At 39.0% G+C, this 25,424-nt stretch overlaps 1 protein-coding gene across 3 annotated transcripts in view; it reads right to left on the bottom strand.

Moving 5' to 3' along the window:
* Positions 1-20,745, bottom strand: part of AGO3 (argonaute RISC catalytic component 3) — a 115,861-nt gene extending 95,116 nt beyond the window's left edge. Inside the window, exons 1-2 of one of the 3 annotated variants that reach the window (XM_045476703.1) lie at positions 20,377-20,745; positions 1,528-1,699 (exon numbers count right to left, since the gene is read on the bottom strand). In XM_045476703.1, the coding sequence (XP_045332659.1) occupies positions 1,528-1,699; positions 20,377-20,395 (191 nt within the window). In that variant the 5' untranslated portion in view covers positions 20,396-20,745. Of the gene's footprint in view, positions 1-1,527; positions 1,700-20,376 lie in introns of those variants that run through there. The other 2 variants (XM_045476704.1, XM_045476705.1) reach the window with 2 other exon arrangements.
* Positions 20,746-25,424: the final 4,679 nt, after the last annotated feature.

Genomic DNA, 25,424 nt, shown 5'->3' with positions numbered 1-25,424 from the left:
AGTGCTCATTCATTTCATATTTCTTATGTGTCTTATCTAAATGATGGATTTCTTTTTTTTTTAATGCTTAATTATTTTTGAGAGAGAAACAGAGCAAGAGCAGGGGAGGGGCAGAAAAAGAGGGAGACACAGCAACTGAAGGAGGCTCCAAGCTGTCGGCACAGAGTATGACATGGGCCTCAAAACCATGAACTGGGAGATCATAATCTGAGCCAGAGTCGGACGCTCAAACAACTGAGCCCCACCAGGTGCCCCTAAATGATGAATTTCTTGACAGCAAGAACCACCTATGTCTTAAATGAAGACTCTTAATAATACTTATTGAATAAGAAAAGGCTGGGATATTTGATAGCATAAATCAAAATGCTAAGTTGAGTATCACTGTTTTCTAAGTGTTTTGTCTGTATGTCTTGTTTTGTTTTGCTTTTTTTTAAAAGTTTATTTATTTATTTTGAGAGAGAGAGAGAGGGAGGGAGAGAAACAGTAAGCGGGGGAAGGGCAGAGAATCCCAAGCAGCCTCCATTGCCAGCATGTAGCCCAACACGGGCTTGAACTCTCAAAACTGTGAGATCATGACCTAAGCCAAAACCAAGAGTCAGACACTTAACCAAATGAGCCACCCAGGCGCCTATTTTGTTTTTTAAAACCTCCTTCATGGTGTACACCATGTCATAAGTTCCATTTATCTTCCCTTAATGCCTAAACCACAACCATACATATACGTATATACACATACATACATACATACACACATACATTTGAGGGAGGTTGAGAGAAGCAGCTTACTAAAAGCATATTGATAAATGTTTCTATATCATTATGTACTTGTTCCTACATAAAAGGAAGGAAAGTCAGGAGTTGAGGACCAGAACAGAAAGCATGAAACATGACAACCACTATTTCTACCCACTACTGCTACCATCCCATCATTTTAAAGGGATAAATAAGGTGGGCATGTAAAGGGGAGAAAAAAAGAAAGCACAGATATGTTAACCAACAGCAATGGAAAAGATATGCTTAGTCTGATTTCAAGAGCATGTAAAAAGGAGCTGGACCTTCTCTATTATCACAGAGAAAACATGTGAGCTTATGCTATAATGAGAAAATTTCAAGGCTATTTGTAGATTTTTCCCAACATCACAGCTCTGAAGTACAATTTCTTTTTTTTTTTAATTTTTTTTTAACGTTTATTTATTTTTGAATAGAGACAGAGCATGAATGGGGGAGGGTCAGAGAGAGAGGGAGACACAGAATCTGAAACAGGACCCAGGCTCTGAGCTGTCAGCACAGAGCCCAACGCGGGGCTCGAACTCATGGACCGCGAGATCATGACCTGAGCCGTAGTCGGACGCTTAACCGACTGAGCCACCCAGGCGCCCCTGAAGTACAATTTCAAAACAAATTACCATGTGTGCTTGGTCAAACTGTTAAACATTATTATTGTTATTCAATGTGAAAGATAAACATAATAACTAAAGCAAACAAGTATCAACAGCACAATAATCTCCATGACTTCACGATTCTTACCTGTTCACTCTCCTAGGACACTTGTCTGGTTTAATATCTACCTCATAGAGGTAGACATCAATCTTTGGGATTTCAACTTGAAAACAGTTAGCCAGCAATTTAATGGGTTTGCCCATGGTGCCATAGCCAGGTCTTCTGGGCACCATGAGTAGGGGCTGGGCCCCAACGGGTCCTGCCAAAGAGAGGGTAAAAAAAAGAGTAACACGGTTATAAGCTGCATTTGATAATCTTGTCAATCAGAGTATATGAGAATTTTTAGTACAGCTGATAATGGATGAAGCCTAGTGCTAAAAGACGCTATCATTTCTAACACTTCAACTTTTTTCTACCCAACTTACTCTCCTCATTTAAACATACAAACAAAAAAATGGTACCTGTGAAAACTTGTTTTCAGAGGGGTAGAAAGAAGGGGAGAGCAATCACACAAACCCAGACGAGCATGGGCAAACACAAATCAGACCCGAAGAGTGTGAGACCAACAACAAAGTACTAAACTTAAAGTATGACATAATAAGGACAAGAACAAATGAACAAAATACCATAAAAGATAAACACTGATATTTTTTTATTTTAGAAAGAAAGAGCAAGTGGAGGAGTGAGGCAGAGGTGGGGGGAGGGGGGAGAGAGGAAAAGGAGGATGGAGAGAGAAAGAAAATCTTAAGCAGGCTCCACACTCAGTGCACAACCCGATGCAGGGCTCAATTCCAAGACCCTGGGATCATGATTTGAGCCAAAATCAAGAGCTGGATGCTCAACCAACTGAGCCACCCAGGTGCCCCCAGGAAACACTGATTTTTAAAAGAGGAGGAAAAAGGCTTAAGTGACCAATTTAAGTGAAAAAAAAAATGATATCACTACAGATATTGAAGATACAACATTATGTCAATAAATCTTCAAGTTTGGTGAAATAGGCAAATTACTAGAGAAATACAGGTTACTGACATACCAAAGTATATAAAATTTGAAGTCTTCCGTTGCTATAACTATAAAATGGAAAACAATATTGTGGCTCCTCAAAACATTAAAAATAGAATTACTGTATGACCCAGCAACTCTAGGGTATACACCCAGAAGAATTCAGAGTATTGAAATGATAACTATACACATTATTATTTTTTAATGCTTATTATTTTTGAGAGAGACAGAGACAGAGAGCAAGCAGGGAAGGGTCAGAGAGAGGGAGACACAGAATCAGAAGTAGGCTCCAGGCTCTGTCAGCACAGAGCCCGACGTGGGGCTCCAACCCACAGACTGTGAGATCATGACCTGAGCTGAGTTAGTCACTCAACCGAATGAGCCACCCAGGCACCCCAATAACTGTACACCTTTGTTCATAGCACCATTATTCACAACATCAAAAAGGAAGAAGCAACCTAAGGGTCTACTGATGGATGAATGGATAAACAAAATGTGGTATATACATATAATGGAACATTAACCTTATAAAAAGGAAATTCTGACACACTACAACATAGATGAACCTTGTGGATGTTATGCTACATGAAATAAACCAATCACAAAAGGACACTGTATGATGCAACTTATTTAATATCTACTGTGGCCAAATTCAGAGACAAAAAATACAAGGGTGGTTGCCAGGGGCTGGGGTAAAGGGAGGGTAGGGAATTGTTGCTTGGTGAGTATAGCTGCAATTCTGCAAGATGAAAAGAGTTCTGGAGATTTGTTGCACACAATGTGAATATACTTAAATAGTACTGACCTGTATGCTAAAAAGTTGCTAAGATGGTAAATTTAATGTTACGTATACTTTATCAAAGTTTAAAAAACGCCTTAAGTGATATCTAGCATTAAGATTTTAAAACTCAAAATGTTGTAACTTTGTTAAATGAAATTCAAACAATAAATTCAGTTAATTAATAACTGTTACCTGAATGAACTTACATTTAAAATATCTGAAAAGTCCTGTAATTATTTGAAAAAATGAAATCCACAATTAAAAATAATTCCAGAGGGCACCTGGTTGGCTCAGTTGGTACAGCATGCAACATTTGATCTCAGGGGCGTGAGTTTGAGCCCCACAATGGATGTAGAGATTACTTAAAAATAAAATCTTTAAAAAATATATATATTTCCACACATACACTAAGAGATTCCAAATCCAGATGGTTCCACTAGAGAATTACAGCAAAAATTAAAGGAAAAAATAATACGGACCTTATACAAACTCTTTCAAAGATCAGGAAAAAAGTAAATATTTCCCAATTCAACTTATGATCCCAGAAAAACCCTGATAGTAAAACCTTACAAGAACATTATGAAAAATAAATAAAATCACAGAACAGTATCATTCATGAATATACATGCAAAAATCATAAAAATTTAACAAAGTAAATCTAGCAATGTATCAAAGGGATAATGCTTCACACAAAAATCAAGTTTATATCACGAATTAAAAGTTGGGTTAATTAACTTTTTTTCATTGGATGAAAGTACACTGAAGTGCTACCTATATCAGGTTTTTTTGTTTTTTTTTTTTTTTTCTGTTTTTGTTTTTTTTTTTGGTAAAACCTCTTATGAGGATATTACTGTTCCTGTTATCCTAGATAATACTGATAACATCATAGCTAACACTGAGTAATTCTAGACCAGGTCATAGTTGTGGTTCTGCCATTTATCTAACCACTTGATCTTTGTCAAATATTACTAGCCCTGAAACTTCTATTTTCTGATCTATAAAATGAGAATAATACCTGATCTGCCTCTTTCTTTTGAATCTTGTCAGGATCAAATTAGAAAACATACAATAGCAGGGCACCTGGCTGGCTCAGTCAGTAGAGCACGCAACTTTTGATCTCAGGGTTGTGATTTGAACCCTACATTGGGTGTGGAGATTACTTAAAAATAAGATATTAAAAAAAAAAGCGCCAAAAGAGACGAAAGAAAGAAAGAAAAGAGACAAAAGAAACTAAGAAAGAATGGAAGGAAGAAAGATGGATGGATGGGATGGCCTAGGTGGCTAAGTCAGTTGAGTGTCTGACTCTTGATTTCAGCTCAGGTCATGACACCGAGCAATGTCAGACTCTGCACTGAGCATGGAGCCTGCTTAAGATTCTTTCTCTGCCCCTCTCCCCAACTTGCATGCTCTTTCTCTAAAATAAAAATTAATTTTAAAAATAATAAATATAAATCTATAAATTTATATGGTTTCTTTGATTACTACCCATCCTTTACAACCCCAGTAGTCTCCCTTCTTGAGGTTTCAAATTTGTCTTGTTATTCTAATGTTGTCATTAAGTAATGTTACACAAAAAGGCATGGGGAGGGCAGATTTCCCAAGCCCTTGCACATTTAAAGAATGTCTGTTACCTTCATATACAAACAACCTAAATTGAACCTATATATTTAACAATTTGATCTTCAAATTTCCATCTAAATTTTCATCTAAAATTTGCTATTATGGATTTCTTTTTCTGTATGCGTTCTTTATATCTGAGACTTGAAAATCCATAAATATGTCCTCATGCGGTTCTCTTTCTGTTAGGTTTGCTTGGAACATAATATATGTTCAGTTTTCAGTTGAGATCAGTATTGCAGAAGGGTTTCTTCTGTTATTTCTTTATTCATTTTTTATTTTTGTCTTTTTCAAACACCTCTAAAATTTGCCTTCAGTAGCCTGCACGCATGGATTCTACAGCCAACCCAGTTGTAGTAACAGGCTGTAGTAACAACCCTGTAAATACAGTTGTTTATAAATATTTGCTCTGTAATTTGCAACCAATAGCTTCAATATCTGAAGTCTATGATTTTGTTTTCATTATTGTCTTTCTTGCTCATGGTATCTTGTTAGCATGTATATCTAGATGGGCCTTGTACTCGAAAAGTAGTTTGCACAAATAATTTGAGAACTAGGATAAAAATATATTCCTCAAGAAAAGGTCTGCATTTGTTTCTGTCGGGTACCTGGGAATACTACCTGTCCAGTACAACTTAAAATAAATTCAAGATTACAATTTAGGCTTCCAGTAAGAGTTGTCCACTTCAAGATTATTCTCACCCTGAGCATAGCATTCGAGGGTCTCAGCTTATGGCACAGAAGTCTCCTGTATACTCTCATATGCAGACTCTGGACTTTAATTTCTGTTCACTCCACACCTTCAAGGCACCAAAACTTAATGTTTCCAAAACCAGCAAATGCCCTCAGGGAAAAAGTGGCTTTCAAGGTCATTACTTTTCTAGGTTTCCATTTCTCTTCCATTTTGGCCCGGTAATTACAGGCATACACCACAGAACTGAATTTTTTTCCTATGAAATACCTCTTCGTTTTTATTTTTATTTATTTTTAAACATTTATTTTGAGAGCGAGCACGTGCATGCAAGTGGGGGAGGGACAGAGAGCGGGACAGTGAGAATTCCAAGGAGGCTCCATGCTGTCAGCACAGAGCCTGATGTGGAACTGGATCATACTAACTAGGAGATCATAACCAGAGACAAAATCAAAAGTTGGAAGCTTAACTGACTGACCCACCCAGGAGCCCTAAACTTCTTAGAATATGCTTAAACATCTTCCGATATAATTTTTTCAAATTATTTTTATACAGCAAACGTTTACACTAAGTCCCCCAAACTCAATACAGCCTTTTTTTAAAAACATTTTTTTTTACATTTATTCATTTCTGAGAGACAGAGAGACAGCACAAGCGGGGGAGGGGCAGAGAGAGGGGGAGACAACAGAATCCGAAGCAGGCTCCAGGCTCTGAGCTGTCAGCACAGAGCCCAATACAGGGCTGAACTCACAAACCACGAGATCATGATGCACAACCAACTGAGCCACCCAGATGCCCCAAAACAGCCTTTTTTTTTTTTTTTAAAGCAAGACAATGTGTAAAGAAGTTTCAAATTACACTACAATGCAATTGGTAGAATACCAGACATCACACATACAAGATTTAAAAAAAAAATTTTTTTTTAATGTTTGTTTCTTTTTGAGAGAGACAGAGAGACAGTGTTTGCAGGGGTGGGGCAGAGAGAGAGGGAGACACAGAATCTGAAGCAGTCTCCAGGTTCTGAGCTGTCAGCATAAAGCCGGACATGGGGCTTGAACTCACAAAAGGCAAGATCATGACCTGACTGGAGTCGACGATTAACCCACTGAGCCACCCAGGTACCCCCAAGATTTTTTTTAAGTAATCTCTACACCCAATGTGGGGCTTGAACCCACACCCCAAGATGGAGAGTCGCACACCCAACCAACTAAGTCAGGGGCTCTACACAAGTTTTTTAAAGCCTGCTAAGTACCTACGAAGGGAATGCACTGCTGGTGCTTAAAAAAAAAAAGAAAAAGTCATGAAGCCTTGTGGTAACCACAAAGCAAAACCCTACAGTAGATACACAGAAGATAAAAAGAAAGGAATCTAAACACCCATTAAAGAAAATCATCAAAGCACAAAGGACAAGAGCAGAGAAGAAAGGAAGGGAAGAATTACAAAACAGCCTGAAAACAATTAGCAAAAGAGCAATTAAGTACATACCTATCAATAATTACTTTGACTGTAAATGGACTAAGACATCGAGTGGAGGCTGAATGGATAAAAAAAAAAAAAAAAAAAAAGACCCATCTACATGCTGCCTACCAGAGACTCACTTCAGATGTGAGGACACACAAAGATTTTAAGTGAAAGGTTGAAAAAATATATTCCATGCAAATGAAAATTTAAAAAATCACCTCCAACACTGATGTCAAGTTTACTACTTATGTATTCTTCTAGGAGTTTTATGGTTTCAGGTCTTAATTTCAAGTCTTTAATCCATTTTGAATTAATTTTTGTGTATGCCATAAGATAGGGATACAATTTTGGGGTGCCTGGGTGGCTCAGTTGGTTAGGCATCTGACTTTGGCTCAGGTCATGTTCTCAAGGTTCGTGGTTCGAACCCCACGTTGGGCTCTGTGCTGACAGCTCAGAACCTGGAGTCTGTTTCGTATTCTGTGTCTCCCTCTCTCTCTGGCCCACCCCTGCTCATGCTCTGTCCACTCTCTCTCTCAAAAATAAACAAACATTAAAAAAAAAAAAAAAAAAAAAAAAGACAGGGATACAAATTCATTCTTTTGTATGTGGCTGTCCAGTTTTCTTAATACCATTTATTGAAGAGACAGACTGTTCTTTCCCCACTGCATGTTCTTGGTTCCTTTGTCGAATATTAATTGACCATATGTGTGTGCGTTTATTCCAAAATTCTCTATTCTATTCCATTGACTTATGTATCTCTTTTTGTGCCAATATCATACTGTTTTGATTACTACAGCTTTGTAATATAATGTGAAATCAGGGAACATGATGCATCCAGTTTTGTTCTTTCTCAAGACTGCTTTGGCTATTTGTGGTCTTTTGTGGTTTGTGGTTTGATACAAATTTTAGGATTGTTTGCTCTACTTTTGTGGAAAATGCCATTGGAATTTTGATAGGCATTGCACTGAACCTGTAGACTGCTTTAGGTAGTATGGGCATTTTTACAATGTTAATTTTTCCAATCCAAGAGCATTTTCCATTTATTTGTGTTTTCTTCGATTTCTTTTATCAATGTTTTACAATTTTCAGTATATGGGTCTTTCATCTCCTTGGTTAAATTTAGTCCTAAGTATTCTATTCTTTTTGATTTAATTGTAGATGATATTGCTTCCTTAATTTCTTTCTGGTAAATCCTTATTTAGCATGATCTCGTGGTACGTGAATTTGAGCCCTGCATAGGGCTCTCTGCTGTCAGAACGGAGCCTACTTGGGATTCTCTGTCCCCCTCTCTCCACTCCTCCCCCCACCTCGTTCTCTCTCTCTCTCTCAAAAATAAATGCTTTAAAAAATGAGATAAAACTATACATTCAAGATGTGCTTGGCACTAAGTCATAAAAAAAACTATACCTTTTCAACAAATATTAACAGGCATGTACCACATGTCACACAATATACTAAGTGCACCATCCTGTATTAAGCACCTACTATTGGGGGGGGGGGAAGTACAGAGGGAAACAGGTATATAGAAATTTTGCCCCTTCATATCAATTTCAGAAGTAGACTTACAAAATCAAAGGGTAGGAAGAGAACTGTTTTTCTGACTCTTGATATTTACTGCCAAACTGTCATGGGAACACATCATTATCCCCAGCTCTCTCTCTCTTACCCTCTCTAGAATTAGGCATTACATTTTCAAAATACCTTTTATGTGTTAAAAATTTTTTTTCTGCTATTTTATTTACATGCGGTTACTATCAAGATTGGCTTAAAAATAGTATTTTGCTGCTCTATATCCCCAATTCTCATTAATCTCACTGCTCCTATAGATAATTCCTTTTCTTTTTTAATTTTTTTTAATGTTTATTTATTTTTGTGAGAGACAGAGACAGAGAGAGAGAGAGAGAGAGAGACAGACAGAGAGAGACAGAGACAGAGAGACAGAGACAGAGAGAGAGAACAAGTGGGGGAGGGGCAAAGAGAGAGGGAGACACAGAATCTGAAGCAGGCTCCAAACTGCTGTCAGCACAGAGCCCGACACAGGGCTTGACCCCACCAACCGTGAGATCATGACCTGAGCAGAAGTTGGATGCTTAACCCACTGAGCCACACAGGTGGCCCAGATAATTCCTTTTTAATTTTTTTAAAAGTAGGCTCTATGCCCAACGTGGGGCTTCAACTCATGACCCTGAAATAAAAACACATGCTCTACTGACTGAGCCAGGTGGGTACCCCCGACCCAGATAATCTTTAAAAAAATCAAAAACAGAAGCGCCTGGGTGGCTCAGTCAGTTAAGCATCCAACTTCGGCTTGAGACATCTCACAGTTTGTGAGTTCAAGCCCTATATCAGGCTCTGTGCAGACAGCTTGGAGCCTGGAGACTGCTTTGGATTCTATGTCTTCCTCTCTCTCTCTCTTTGCCCCTCCCTGTGCATGCTGCCTCTTTCTCTCTAAAATAAATAAACATTAAAATTTTTTTTAAAAATAAAAAACAAAGCAGTGCCTGGCTGGCTCAGTCAGAGGAACACATGATTCTTGATGTCAGGGTTGTGAGTTTGAGCCCCATGCTGGGTGTAGAGATTACTTAAATAAATAAAACTTTATAATCAAAAACATAAAAAGTCATATCTACTTTAAGTATTTATTGAACGTTATGCTCAAATTATTTTTTAATGTTTTTATTTTTGAGGAACATAAAGACGGAGTGTGAGCGGGGGATGGGGCAGAGAGGAAGACACACAATATGAAGCAGGCTCCAGGCTCTGAGCTGTCAGCACAGAGCCCGACACAGGGCTTGAACCCAAGATCATGACCTGAGCTGAAACCAGACACTTAACTGACTGAGCCAACCAGGCACCCCATATTCAAGTTTTTATAGATACACAGATTAAATAATAAGCCAGTTATCTGTTTTAACTAGTTCCTAATATATTGTGGGGGGGATATTCCACCTTAATATTTAAAGTTAATATTAACAACAACAATAGCTAATCTGTGTTATTAATATTTGAAATGCATTGTGATTTCTCATAATATAATTTTGAGGCAAGTACTATATTATGAAGAAACTGAAGCACAGGGAGATTAAAAAACATATTCACACTTATAAACTGATAAAGTCAGGATCTGTAAATAGTCTGATTTAGAGACTGCATTTTTAACCATTACACTACACTACAAACTAACATCTGGTGAAAGTCTATCATTCATCGACTCATTAATTTGCTCAACAAATATTTATTGCCTCTAACTATCAAGCATTGTTCAGGCTCAGGTGAACAATAATTTTCATAATATTAATAAAGACCTGGTCTTCATGAAGCTTTTATGGGAGGGTTGGGGGGAGCAGATTACACTGCATTTCTTTTTTGCAAATCAGGTAGTAGTAAGTGCTACAAAGAAAAATAAAATATGTTAAGGGGATAGAAGGAGGGGTTGAAAGCAAATAGGTAGTTAACCATTTTAGACAGGTTTGTCAAAGGCCTCTTTGAAAGGGTGACAAGTAATCAGAAAACAGAGGAAGTGAGAAAACAAGTCATGTTTTCTCATGTCCATGGACATCTGGAAGAACATTTCAGGTTGAGGAAAAATCAAATATAAAGGAAAACGCAGAAGCTTGCTTGGTGAAGAACAGCAAAGAGACCACTATGCCTGGAGCACAGTGAGCAAGAAGAGAGTAAGAGAGGAGGTCAGAGAGATAATGGGAGATCAGATCATACAGGATTTGTAAACCATCATGAGGTCTTTGGATTGTATCATGAGACATGAGAAACCAACAAGGGTTCTGGTTCAAGAAGCATTATGATCTGACTTAATTTTTTTTTTTAAATGATCGCTCAGGCTGCTTTATTAAAAACTGCCTGTAAAGGTACAAGCAGCAAGACCAGTTAGTAGGCTAGTTGACAAAGGATAATGTTGGCTAGGGCTGGGGAAGTAGCAGTTGGGGGAAAGATGCTGATGTGGAAAATACTTACAAGGTAGACCTGATGGGAACTGCTAATGGAGTAGGTGTGTGGTATGAGAGAAAAGAGCTCTCAAGGGTTTTGTTTTGTTTTTTGGTCTAAGCAACTGAATGAATGCAAATGTCATTTACTGAATTAGGAAAGAGTGATGGGAGCAAGTTTGGAGAGGAAATCAAGAGGATTTTTAGGACATGCTAAATTTGAGAGGTCTACACAACTAGGTGTCTAATAGGCAGTTAGATGGGTATAAAGTTCAAGGAAGAGGTCCAGCTAGAGACATAAACGTGAGAGTCCTTAGCATATTAGCAGTATTTGAAACCACTGGATTAGTGATTACCCACTCTGTGGTGGGATACAGAAGAACTCTAAACCCTGGGATACTCCCAATGTTTAGAGATTAGGGAAATGAAGAGGGCATAGCAAAGGAGACAGAAAAGTGATATCCAGTAAGGTTGAGGAGGACTTGGAGAAAGTGGGAAAAAGAGGATTTCAAAAAGGAAGCAACTTATAATCAAATAAAGCCAAACAAAACGAAGATTTGGGAATTGATTATTAGGTTTAGCAAACTCTCTTGACCTTGATAAAAGCAATTTCAACAGAGTGGTAGGGACAAAACCTTGACTGGAGTAACTTCAAAAGGAATGGCCCGAATATAATCAAGACTTTAGGTCCTAGTAGTTTACAGTAAATTCAAAGGAACATGTTAGGGGAGCTTGGGTGACTCGGATGGTTAAGTGACCAACTCTTGATTTTCGTTCAGGTCATGATCTTTAGGCTCATGAGATCAGGCCCTCTGTTGGGCTCCATGCTGACAGGATAGCCTGTTTGTGATTCTCTCTCCCCCCCTCTCTCTCTGCCCCTACCCCACTGGCATGCTCAAACTCTCTCTCCTAAAATAAACAAACATGAAAAAAAATTAAAAATAACAAAGAAACATGTTAAATTACACCATGAAGATGGAACCAACAAAATCCAGACTGTGAGAAACTCTAAAAGGACAAACAACCCATAAACTGAATAGGGAAGAATTATAGAACACACTTACAGATTAAAAGACACTTAAAAGACATACCAATCATGAATGGATAAAAAAGGTAGTATATATACAATGGAATATTACTCAGCCACATAAAAGAATGAAATCTTGTCACTTGCAACAACACAGATGAATCTAGAAAGTCTAATACTAAGTGAAAGAGAAAGACAAATACCTTATGATTTCACACATATGTGGAATTGAAGAAACAAAACAAAAAAGAGACAAAAAACCGAACCTTAAAAATATGTTTTTTAGTTTTTTAAATTTCTTTTAAAGTTTATTTTGATAACCACAGGTGAAGTAACCGCTTGAGCTAAAGCCAACCCTTAATGTTTATTTTGAGAGAGTGATAGCATGTGCGTGTGAAGGGCAGAGAGAGATGGTGAGAGAGAGAATCCCAAGCAGGCTCCACACTCAGCACAGAGCCTGACGTCAGGCTCAATCTCACAACCATGAGATCATAACCTGAGCTGAAATCAAGAGTCAGACGCTTACCTGACTGAGCCACCCTGGCGTCCCAATGCTTTTTTTTTTTTCTTTTTTTTTAATGTCTATTTTTGGTTTTTTAATGTCTGTTTTTTGACAGAGAGAGAGGGAGAGAGAGACAGAGCGCAAGGGGAGTGGGGCAGAGAAAGAGGAAGACACAGAATCCAAAGCAGGCTCCAGGCTCTGAGCTGTTGGCATAGAGCCCAACGTGGGGCTTGAACTTAGACCATGGGATCACAATGTGAGCTGAAGTTGGACGCTTAACTGACTAAGGCACCCAAATGCTCCTTTTTAATTTTTCAAAAGTTTATTTACTTTGAGAGAGAGAAAGAGAGAGAAAGAGCACAAGTGGGGAAGGAGCAGAGAGAGAGAGGGAGAGAATCCCAAGCAGACTCTGCACCGTCAGTGCAGAGCCTGATATGGACCTTGAACTCATGAACCAATGAGATCATGACCTGAGCCAAAGTTGGACACCAAGTCGGAGGCTCAATCGACTGAACCACCCACGTGCCCCCACAACAGACTCTTAAATATAAATAAAGAGAACTGGTGGTTACCAAAGGGGGGGGGAATGGGTGAAACAGGTGACAGGAATTAAGAGCATACTTATGAGTACTAACACACAGAACTGAATTACTATGTTGTACACATGAAATTCATATAACACTGTACATTAATTATACTGGTATTTTTAAAAGACATATCAATCACAATGTGTGAAACTTACTGGATCTGAATTCAAAAATGAAAAAATAAACCAAAGCAAACTAGAAACAAAAGTATAATATACGAGACAAGTAGAAATTGAACACTGACCAGATATTTGATATAAAGGAATATTATTATTTTGCAATGAGAATGGTACTATGGTTTAAAGACTCTGTATTTTTTATAAGCACTTAGCAGACATTTATGAATGAAATAGCATTATGACTAGAATATGCTTCAAAAAAGTACAAGGTCATGGGAAATAGGAAGGGACACAACTGGATGTGGATGAGGATTATTGGGTTTAAATGATGGGTACATAGTAGCTTATTATGTAATTCTGCCTATTTGTATACACCCTTAATTCTCTATAATAAAAGGTCTTAAAAAGTAGGAAGAGAAGTACCATTTCCCTTGCATACTTTTTTACCACCCATTGTACAGACAAGGAAATTAAGGTTAAGGAAGATTAAATGCACTGCCCAAAGTCAGTTAATTCTTTTAAATAGACTTAGCCTGCCTCAATCACTATTAACACCCCACACCAGAGTGGTACATCTGTTACAATCACTGAATCTACAATGACACATCATTATCAAGTCAGTTAATTTGAGAGCCAGGATTTGTCTCCAAAACCCATGCTTTGTGCACTATATCACACACCCAAATTGTTTTCCATTATTTTGCTGGGTGTTATTTATACAAATGGCAAAAGACCAAAATTGTTTCATGAATAAGCAATGTAACAAACTACTGTTATTATAAAATCAAGTTTAAGTATCCAAAAAATATTTTAATGTAAATTAATGAAGAAACAATTCTGTCAACACAACAAATTATACTTCCAGTGAAGCACATTTATTTAACAAATACATATATTGCCTACTAGATTTGAAAATATATGGGGTGCCTGGGTGGCTGAGTCAGTTAAGCGTCCGACTTTGGCTCAGGTCATGATCTCACAGTTCTGGAGTTCAAGCCCCACATCAGGCTCTCTGTTGTCAGGATGGATCCCACTTTGGATCCTCTGTCCCCCTTTCTCTATGTTCTCCCCACTTGTGTGTGTGCTTTCAAAAATAAACATTTAAAAAAATAAATAAAATAATATTTTATTTTATAGTCAGGAAAACATTCGATTTTTGTTTTGGAAAAATAAACATATTGTGTTGGCCTCAAAATTTGACATAATAAAATGTTTACTACATATACCCACAAGGCTAAGCAGTAAACATTAGCAAAAGATTTTAGTAACCTCCCACATACTAATTCTACCTATTCATTCGATGAACTTATACAAACAGTGCACTTATTACCATATTACTTTATTATATTCACTATAGCTTAATAATCACTTGTAGAAGATTCAGCCTGCTGAGGGTAAAATTTCTCAGATGGCAGTACTGGGGAACTATTTTTAAAAAGGCATTGTGCCCCCTGAAAACAAGGGAGGACATGGCCCAAGTAGGTCCTGCCCTATGGAAATGTATCGAGATTTATTTCAGAATTAAAGGCTGGGTAGCTTTTGAAAAACTTTTTGAGTACCCAAGCAAAAATTTTAGAAAATTTTTGGGGCGCCTGGGTGGCTCAGGTCATGATCTCATGGTTCGTGAGTTTGAGCCTCACATCAGGCCCTGTGCTGACAGCTCAGAACCTGGAGCCTGGTTGGTTCTGTGTCTCCCTCTCACTCTGCCCCTACCAGGCCAGCCTGTCTCTTTCTCAAAAAAAAAAAAAAAAATTACATAAAAAAGTTTTGAGTAATTTTAGAGTAATGCCATGTTTATGTTAAATATACAGATAGATCAAGTCCTAATTTAGAAGGCAGAACTTTCTTGTTCAAAAAGTAAAAAAAAAAAAAAAAAAAAAAAAAAAAAAAAGACTTCATTGCTAAGGTATTAACCCATTTTGCACTCTATTTTTTAACCTTTTTTTTTTTTTTTAAATTCTGAGACACAGTAATGAACTTCAGTTAAAATATCAAGTATTGGTAATGATTCAAAAATAGTATTATGTAAATCTACAATTGAGAATATTTTCTTGCAAAATTCCTTCCACAAATGAAAAATACAAAAATATCTCATGTTTATATTCTGTAGATACCTTCTCATTTCTCAAAAACTTGACAATTTAGAAATAACGTAGTTTTATAATGTAGAAAAAACTGGATGATACAAAACAAAGAATTCTTATAAGTTATTTCATTATTTCATAATAATGTATTTCATAAAATAATTTTTTATTTTAACCAAATCACAAAAAGCCCACATTAAGAAAAAACACTGTTTAACATGGTTTTGCTAAATCTCAATAGTCTTTTTTTTTTTTTTTAAAGCAATGATTAGTCAAAGAAAGTTGTTAATATTAACACAGATAATGGCAGAAAACTACAGAAACTCCAAATACAGAAAGGCTGTTCATGTATCCTAACAGCATAACCATTATGGTTGAAAAACCACACAATATTCTTTCTCACATCTGTTTTGTTAATGAGCCAAGAATGGGGGTCTATTGGGTATCCTAGACAACTGAATTAGAAGTAGGAATGTCTGGTGAATACTGTTTATTCCAACAAATGAACACTAAATAGGTTTGGAAAGGATACTATTCTTAAGTTATATTTTTAGTTTTACTTTCCCAAAAAAAGAACTATCACTCGTCTTATTCCCTCATCTATTAAAAAAAAAAAACAAAAACAAAAATCCCCTATAAATTACTTTAAATTCTAGTTTTAAGTATCATAAATGTTTTGTTAGATTAACAAAATATTTACTTACTTCATCTTTCAGATAGACCCTCAAGTATTTAAAGACTATAAAAATCAATGTGAAAAAGATGCTTGTGATAGAAAGCAACATAGTATTCAACTAGAATACAATAGTTTATGTCAGTTTAGCAAGAATTCTATTCTAAACTAGGGTTTTTCCATATACAACAGAGAACTCTTCCAGGAAATATCCCTTTACAGGGCCCCAGGCCTCTTTGCATGCTCTCAGGCCAGGCTTATAGAACCAAACAAATACAATGTTCCCACTGGAAAATATAAATTAATATGAATTAAATCTAAGTTGACAATTTAGTACATAATAGTCTCCAAAAGAGCAAAAGGGAGTAGCATCTTGAAATCATTTCATTCATTCTAGCCACTTTCCTCAATTACTTAATTCCTTATTTTTTTTAAAATAGATTTACTAGTTTGAAATCTGGCTTACAAATTTAAAAAGTGATCAGGGTGATGGAATCACGGATAATTTTTAAAGGTCTTTATTATGTTAATCAAATTACATTTGAGAGTTACCTATACGTTCTTTTTCTCCTTTAAATCTTTGTTGAGAAGAACAAAATTGTTTCTTGCCTCCTTTTCTATATTCCCTCAGGGTGTTCTATCACTATCAGAGAAATTAAGTTCTAAAACAAATCAAAATAATCATGCATATTTTTGTAAGTCCCACTGCCAGTCAAGAGCAGTAAATACTAGGGAAAAAATTATCATGGCCACTCAAGAACAGCACAAGCTAAAATTTAAGTAGCAACCAAGTAGAAAAACCTTTTCTACCTCCAAAATTCATATTCTCCAGACAGAGCAGCATTTTGACATTTTTTTTTCTTCAAGACAAAAATCTACAAGTGAGAAAACTTACATCCCAAAGTGATTTTAAAAAGATTATTTTAGTTACTAAACTGAGAACCTATAATGGCATTATATATTTTAGTTAATTTGAATCTACAACTTTAATTCATTTCATTCAAATCTAGTTTCCATACATGCAACTTCTGTTCCTTTGGAACTTGTTCTTGAATGATTTTTCTAGATTTTTATTATTAAAGAAATGTAGAAGCTTAAGACTACTATGCAGATCCAAACATGAATTTAAGAGTATCATTAATATGGTCTAGTCACCCCTTGTATAAAACAACTACCAAACATGTCAAATCACTTTGCCTATCATTAATTTAAAGTAACAGTGTTTTTCTTCCATTGCAACTAAGTACATTTCCTTCTACCCTAAACAGTAGTCTGACTTTACCTAAAAATACAGACTAGAGTATTAATGTCCTAAAAACTGCTACTCATGAGAACTCATATCTCAATGTACATTTCTGCTTCTATTCACACTTTATTTGGAATTAAAACATATGCTTTTAGGGGTGCTTGGCTGACTCAGTACAGCACACGACTCTGGATCTCGGGGTTGTAAATTCAAGACCCACGTTGGGTACAGAGATTACTTTTTTAAAAAAACCTTTGTAAATAAAAACAAAACGTATACTTTTAGTCCAAATGTAACTAAACCATAAAAAACAGGGTTCCATCGGAAGTACCTCTAGGAAAAAATGCAAAACTACTGTTATAGCTAAAAACCCAACTGTGCCACCTTTTCGGGTTAAATCAAAGTTCACATAGTACTAAATCAGTACATTGTACAGGACACCTTTAAAGTCGCTTTAAGTATTACATGCAAAAAGGAAGAACAAATATTAACTTTTAGTGAGAAACAATTATATAGTATTTGTATCCTAAGTCTTCCAATGTAAATTTTAAGTTTTCTATGTATCTACCTAACAACTAGCATTAAAAATATCCTGTCATAGGGGCGCCTGGGTGGCTCAGTCGGTTGAGTGTCCGACTTCGGCTCAGGTCACGATCTCGCAGTCCGTGAGTTCGAGCCCCGCGTTGGGCTCTGGGCTGATGGCTCAGAGCCTGGAGCCTGCTTTGGATTCTGTGTCTCCCTCTCTCTCTGCCCCTCCCCTGTTCATGCTCTGTCTCTCTCTGTTTCAAAAATAAATAAATGTTTAAAAAATAAAAAATAAAAAAATAAAATATCCTAAGAATTCATAATTCCTAAGAATCTCCACACACACACACACACACACACACACACACACACACACACACACAAAACTTTGAAAAAAAATTGGTACAAAGATCCAACATTGACTCAACTATCAGAGAGCATTTATGTCCAAAAAAAATTGTTTAAGTAATCTCTACACCCAAGGTGGGTCTCAAACTCTGGACCCAGAGATCAAGAGTCACATGCTCTACTGACTGAGCCACCGAGGCTCACCTGTATTAAAAAATTTTAAACCAAAATACATACTTGTCTAATTCTTTTTTTTTTATTTTTCCTTTTAAAGATTTTAAAGTAATCTCCACACCCATGGTGGGGCTCTCCTTCACAACTCTGAGATCAAGAATCACACACTCCACTGAACCAGCCAGGCACCCCTCTCTATACCTGTCCAATTCTGGATTTAAAACTTCGTTGCACATTTTGCCCAACTGTGCTTTCAATTTCACATGCAGCATAACAATTACATGTAAGTCTCAGGAAGAATGAAAATTTTGTTTTTGATGATGACAACCTTCAGACAGACTATATTTTAACTTCATTATTACAGTTAATCATGTATAAACATCCCTGAAGAACAACCTTCTGAGTTTCAAGATATCTAAGATGAGATAGACATTATCTAACTGTACCTCCCCAGATGTGAAGACAATTTAACGGGTATAAATTTCAGCAATGACACATGCAAAAAGATGTAAAACTTATCTATAGCTCAAGAATTCATAGGAGCATTTACTGAATCGTACCTGGCTAGTTGGACCAGTCGGCTAGGTGGTTGGACTTCAGAAATATTTTCTAAGATATTGCCCACACCCTGAGGCATAATTTTGTATGAAAAACCCAAAGGACAAAAGAAGTTAAAAAAAAAAACAAAACTGAACTATCTTTTAAAATATTAGGACAATCAATAAAGTGTTTAACTTTCATGTTTTGTTTTCCAGGCGTGATGAAAGGACAGTTATGTAAAAGTTATCTATAGCCCGAGATCATCATATTCACTAAACAGTACAGTAGAAAATTAAAAAATTAAAAAATTAAAAAGGCAGGACACAGTTTCAGAAATACACAAACCAATGATTAACAAATAAAAGTCTAAAACTCTTCACAATCTACAAAGCTTCCCTTTTTAAGAAAATATAAAGATTATAGAAAAAGCATGCGAAAGAGAAATGGGAGAAACCGATTACAGAAAATTTCATGTAGTGAAACTTGTAATAAGCCCCTCTCCTCATCCCACCTCTATAAATCCTAAGTGCTGTTTGCATCTACTGACAATTATACTTCTTAATCTAATCATAACAAACCCTTTGTTATCATTATGTCACTGGTTTCCTTGTATTTAAGTTTTTCTTATGTTCAAGCACTTCCCAAACTGGCAAAATGAGATGTGAACTTCAGGGACCTGCGGTCCCATGAGTAACATGACGCCCCCTCCCACCAATATTTTGAAAATTAACTTACAAATTTGTTACTGTCTGAATAAAGCACACTTTCAAATTTAACATATTAAGTATTACCCTTTGGAAAGCAAACGGTTATGTAACACCTACTTTATGTCTCTCAATTAATTACTTTAGAACCATAAAGAAAGCTTTTTTTTTTCAAGGTAAGTACTGCCCATGTTGCAATTTTCCTTAAAGACTGCAGTTTTCCCAAGGAGAGAAAAGAATTTTTTTTAATTCTAAATTGCCAAGAATATAATATCCGTTTTCCTAGGGAATGAGGAATGAGAAAAATATATTGTCAGCAATTTTAAGATCCACCTCCTCACGTAAGCTGTAATCTGGGCCGATATGACATTTCCGAAATCCTTAGTAACTACATACCATGCGGCCGCAAATATCAGAAGAGAAATCGGGGATGGATGAAATGCCATCTTGCATTTGACGCTGTAGTAATACCTATTTCAAACTTAACACTCCTCCGTTATCTCCATGTAGCTTCACAACTACCTTAAGAGGTAAGAGAGCTGACCGCCCAGCGCCTCCATGGGACACACAACGCGGTTAAAGGACGCGCACGCCGTTACACCTTCAATTGGAATAACAAAAAAAGACGACAAACCCTTCTAGACTCCAGAAAAAAAAAAAAAAAAAAGAGTAATACCGCCTGGAGATACCCAAACTTCAATCCTTTAAGCAGTGCCCCCTCCCCGCAGTTTCGCCTACTCAGTGGCCCCGGGGAACTGCGGCGGGGCTGCGGGGCTGCGGGGGAGGGGCCGCGCGGGGGGCGGGGGAGAGCCGCCGGGCCCGCGCACACTTCTCGCACCTGGGCAGGGGCGGAGGGAGCGACGATGCTCTGGGGACACCCCTACCCACCAGGCCAGCAGCTCGGACTCGCTCACCTGCGGAGCCGATTTCCATTCATGGAGCTGGGGGGAGTGCTTCGAGCGAGAAGGGCGCCCACCACTGGGGGCAAGGAGGCAGCGCAGGGGGCAACGAGGCGCGACAGGCACCCTCGTTCGGCCCCGAGGCGAGGTGGTGATGGCTTCTCCTCAGCTACCGCACTCCGAAAGCTCTCGTCAGGAAGAGCCGCCGTGGGGAGGCAGCGTGCGACTAGGCGAGAGGAAGGAGAAGCGTGAATCGAGGAGAGGAGAACCCCGTGCGGAACTTGCGTCGCCCGCGGCCGCTTACGCTCCCACTGCCCCTCCACGACTGCGGCGCCGCCGCCGACCTCCCCGGGGGCCGCCCCCGGAAGCCCGCTGGCGTCAGTTCCGCTGCCCGGACTCGCCCGACGTCCAAGCCTCGCCTCTCCGCCCCAAGCCGTGCGGGCGCGACGTCGGTGCGGGCGCGGCCGGCGCGGAGGAAGCGGGGGAGGTGTCAGGGAGCCGGCGCCGAGTCTGGGCGGGGCGTGGGGCACGCGCGACGGGCGGGCCCTCCCCTCCCACGGTTTTCAGCAGTATCGTACCGGCCGGAGACAACTCGGAGGGGCTGGACTCCTAGCACCACCCCTAGTGCTGGGCCGTGCCGGGGGAAGGCGACAACGCTGAGGGGGTAGCTTACCTGGGGAGGAGCCTACCTGGAGCGTGGCCGGTCTGAGGAGCAAAGCCCGGACCTGCAGCTGAGAGTGACTAGGGCAGAGCACGTCTAGGGCAGAGCCACCCTCCTTAAGGAGCCCCTCCCGCCCCGCCCAGCCTGGGCGGCACCACGCGCCTCCTCCTCAGCAGGCGGTCAAGTGACCACCATAATTGATCACTCCAAGTCCGTGGGTTGCTTTGACGACCATTTTGGGGGGGGGGGGGGAGGGGGTGCAATTTAGTTTGGGAAAAGAGGATTGAGAGGACATTACACAACGTATCGGATAATTTCCTTGTTTGAAACGCTTTAATAGCGTCTCCTCACGCTGAGATCACGCTTTCCCGGTGCCAAAACGCACCGCGTAAATGGGCCCTTCCTTTCTCCTCAAGCAAGACTTTTCCTCATCACTATGCTACAGCTATACTGATCTGCTAATTCCCACAACAGGCAAAGCGCTTCCCTTTCCGACCTGGCGCCCCTCTTCCCTTGGCCAGGAACAGAGCCTCTCCTTTTTCTTCACACTCACCTTTTCTTCCCTCTCCAGCCCCGCGATGCTTCTTTTTATACCTCAACCTAAGACTTATTTCAGAGAGGTCTTTTCCGGATCACCAATCTATGACGGGGGCCCGTTTTTCTATCACAGCATTTCCTTAATAATCCTCCCAATCTGTAATTTGTTTTGCTTACTAGTTTGTGTGCCCCCTCCCGCACTAGTTTGTGAGCTTTGTAAGATTACGATGGCCAGCACACTCGCTAGGAAATAGTAGGTCCTTCATGTTGCCTTAATGAGAGGTGATAACTATTTAAAGCTGAAGAATGATTCCTGATTTTTGCCTATATCCCAAACATCAGTAGGAACATCATTTAGACTTTTAAAAATCAAAGTACTTTTGCTTTTTAAAGCTTGAAACAAAGAGGAAAAGGAGAAAAAATATCCTATCTTCAGTGCCCCCCCCCCCCCCATCACTTAAGTCACTGTGGGACTTTGCAACAATCACTAAGCCTCTGGGCTTGTTTTCTTATCTGAGAAATGGAGAGAAATATACCTTATATAATGGTTAATGAAGTTAGGGAATGTATATAAAGCAGAGAAAATCCTCCCTAACTACATGCTAGTGAATAAAAAAAGTTTACTATAGTTAACATTTTAAAGCACTTATTACCTGCACCTATTACAATAAACATTTCATAAATGGATGGGATTCAAACCCACCTGACTTCAATTCTGCCTTTCTTCTTCAAACCATTAACCCCTTTACAGAAAATTTCCATTTCAAAATATTAAATGTCACCAAATGAAACACTGTATCCTAAATTTTTAATACCTGACTACACAGAATCCAAGTTAGTAGCAGCACCCTAACAGGGTAAATACCAACTCTTGTGAAAGGTTCTATCACACCCTCAACTTCCCATTCTGGAACTGATTCCAGACTAAGTGACTAAGTGACTGCAGGCTTCACTGTCATCTCCCAGAACAGACATGGTTATGGTGATGAGCACTTGAGGGGTAGGCACTGTCTTCTTTGTTGACATTGATGAGGCAGGATTTGGACCTCCTAATTCAGTCCAATTTAATGTCAATAACGCCTTCCCATATGCTTCTGCTATTCAGGGACTTCACCACCTCTTTAGAGTGAGCCCATGTAAAAGGTTCATGAATTGTAATATCAAGTAGGAAGGCAAGAGGTCCAATAATTCCGCCAAAAGCAAACTGTAAGAGGCTCTCCCCTGACCACATGCATACCCTATTTTTGGATAACCTCATTCCCAAATGAGTTGGCCCTTAAGGCCATAGAGCAGGGTCTTTGTGTATTTAACTGTCATAGCCCCAGTGCCTAATGCTTAGCCTATGTGCCCCAATGCCTGGCACATAGCTACATTCCATAAATATTTGTGGGACGGATGGATGAATGAATGGGCTTCAAGAATGGGGCTCAGGCTAAAATTCTGTCCTTATCCCTTGTGGCACTGCTTGCTTTCAGAAGGGAGAACTATAAAATACTACAGGCATTTAAGGAACACGGAAATCCATGTCCTCTGAAAGTTGCATTCCTAGGCTTCCTGTACTAGATAAACATCACTGGATGATCCTCAACTTGAGTCAAGTTCAGAAATATTCTCCTGGACCATGAGTTTTTGTTTTTCTTTCTTTGAGACCATCAGTTTTTATACAGCAGAGAGAAAGCTATTTTGTACTGCAGGAGAACACAGTATAAAACATATCGGCCTTTGGGACAGAGCTGAGACTGAGGCCTGCTGCTACTATATATGATTCCAAGAAAGTCACTCTCTCTGAACCTCACATTCCTCATCTCTAAAAGCCAGAGCACCTAGGCAGAGCAGACACTGCTGAATGCCTACCCAGGAGTCCTTATCCCCTTCTTTCTTGCGTAGCAGTCAAAACTTGTCTTTCTAATCCACATGACTCAGAGGATAACTCCTAATCTAAGCCACTCATGATAGATGATCTCATTTGCTTTGCCAGTGGCAGGAGTGGGAAGATGACCCATTTCTAGTGAATGAGACAGGCCAGATCTGCTGGGGCTTCCAAGGATTGCCTTATTTGCACTTCCTTCCTGGAATTACAGTAGCCACTTTGGGACACTGAGGTGAACTAGTATGCAGATAAACCAACACAGAACAGCAGAGGAAAGTGATTCTAAGAATCTGGTTTGTTGGTATTATCACTGAGCGACTGAATCAGCCAATCTTGGAGCCATATTAAATCAAGACTTCTTTGTAGTAAGTTTCTTATTTAAGCCAATATAGTTGGGGGTTTGTTATGTGCAATTGAATGTGATAATGTTATGTGATAAACTACTTCACATGAATGCCGTGAAGATACATAACATACTGTACAAAACACCTAGTCAAATACTTCAAAGTACCCAAGCACCTCCTCCTTTTCAGGTCGCGTCCATTAACAAGCCATAGGCCTTTTCCAAAAACATGGCCGGGAACTCCCTGTCTCTTCTAAGAGGAAAGTTCCTCGCCTTCAGAAAGTGGGGAAGAGGGACAGAGGGCTCCCTAGAAAGGTCCCAATTGGCTTCTTTGTCCCAAAAAGACATTGCCAAGAGGATAGTGCTGAAGCTTCTGCAGTCTAGAACAAAGGGACAGTCTGTTCCTACAGGGTAAACCACAATGGTCTAAAAAAACCTTGAAATGGTATCCTGGGGAAGGCAGTTGTGGCGCTAAGTGGAGAACTTTTAAATGTACCTCATCCCCAGCAAGTCCACTTTCCCAGTTCCTCCTTGATAGTTTAAAGGAATGCTTCTGTCATGCTCTGCGGCTTCTAAGCTTGCCACATTTCCTCAGCCTATAGCCAGAGGAATAAACTGGCTTAAAAGCTAGAAACAAATAGGTGAGCTATCCGCTACAATTTAATGCTACTTTCCATTCAAGCAGTACAGGCAGCAGTCTGGGGATGGCCCAGGCTCAGAACTTTTGAAACCAGTCCTCTCTTTGCACTACATAACTGTTTCATTTAGCCACCAAACCCTAATTGCCAGGAGATTTTGGGTTTTGCTAAGCCAAGAGATACCCAACAAATAGCCTCATTTTGTTACAAGGCACTTCCTAGATAAGAATGTGCTACAGTGTATGTTGCCAATTGACAGGGCAAAGGAAAGGCTGCTCCACCAATACTAAAGAGGGATGTCCAGGGATGTTAGGACAAGCTTTAACTCAAAAAAAAAAAAAAAAAAAGCTTGAGCTCCAGGACCAAACAAATTAGGCCTTAGGTTCCCACTGTCTTTTTCTCTTGAGTAAGCAACCAAGAGGCAAATTCTGAAATCTTTGAACATCCATTTCTAAAACTGAAATTTGTCACAAAAATGTGTCATAATGATCATCCTCCCACTTACTCTGCTAAATACTTTGTTTCTGCTTCATTGAGGGGCATAGATTTACTTTAAGTTTTATTTTAACTGGGACAACTCTCCATGTTCCAATTTGCTCAAGTTTGATCAACCTCACTAACCCTCGTTGCTGAAAAGGAGCTGGGTACGGTCGGCTTGCTCTCAAGGGAATCTGACAGGTGGTAGACACAGGTTAGCTTTGCAATTTGAAGTCACAACACTTGGCCTCCAGAGGAATGTTAGGCCCATTTATGTACACACTAGCTGCCACTGAAAATTTCTCACTGGGCCTTGTGCCAGAATCCATCTCTGAGCCATCTTCCTCCATTACACAGAAATAACAGTGCTCTAGCACTACCAGGGAGGAATGCCAGAACTTACATGCTTGACAATTGTACCATCAGCTTGAGGTACAAAACCACAGAATCGCCAAGTTGGGACGAGAGTAAGAAAGATGATGGTAATCTGGTTAAGTTTCTGCTTACCTGAAGAGTCAGGAATGCTGAGTCCATCCT

Source organism: Leopardus geoffroyi, chromosome C1, assembly GCF_018350155.1.
Source record: "Leopardus geoffroyi isolate Oge1 chromosome C1, O.geoffroyi_Oge1_pat1.0, whole genome shotgun sequence".
Classification (NCBI taxonomy): Eukaryota; Metazoa; Chordata; class Mammalia; order Carnivora; family Felidae; genus Leopardus; species Leopardus geoffroyi.
This window is presented reverse-complemented; position numbering and strand designations above follow the sequence as displayed.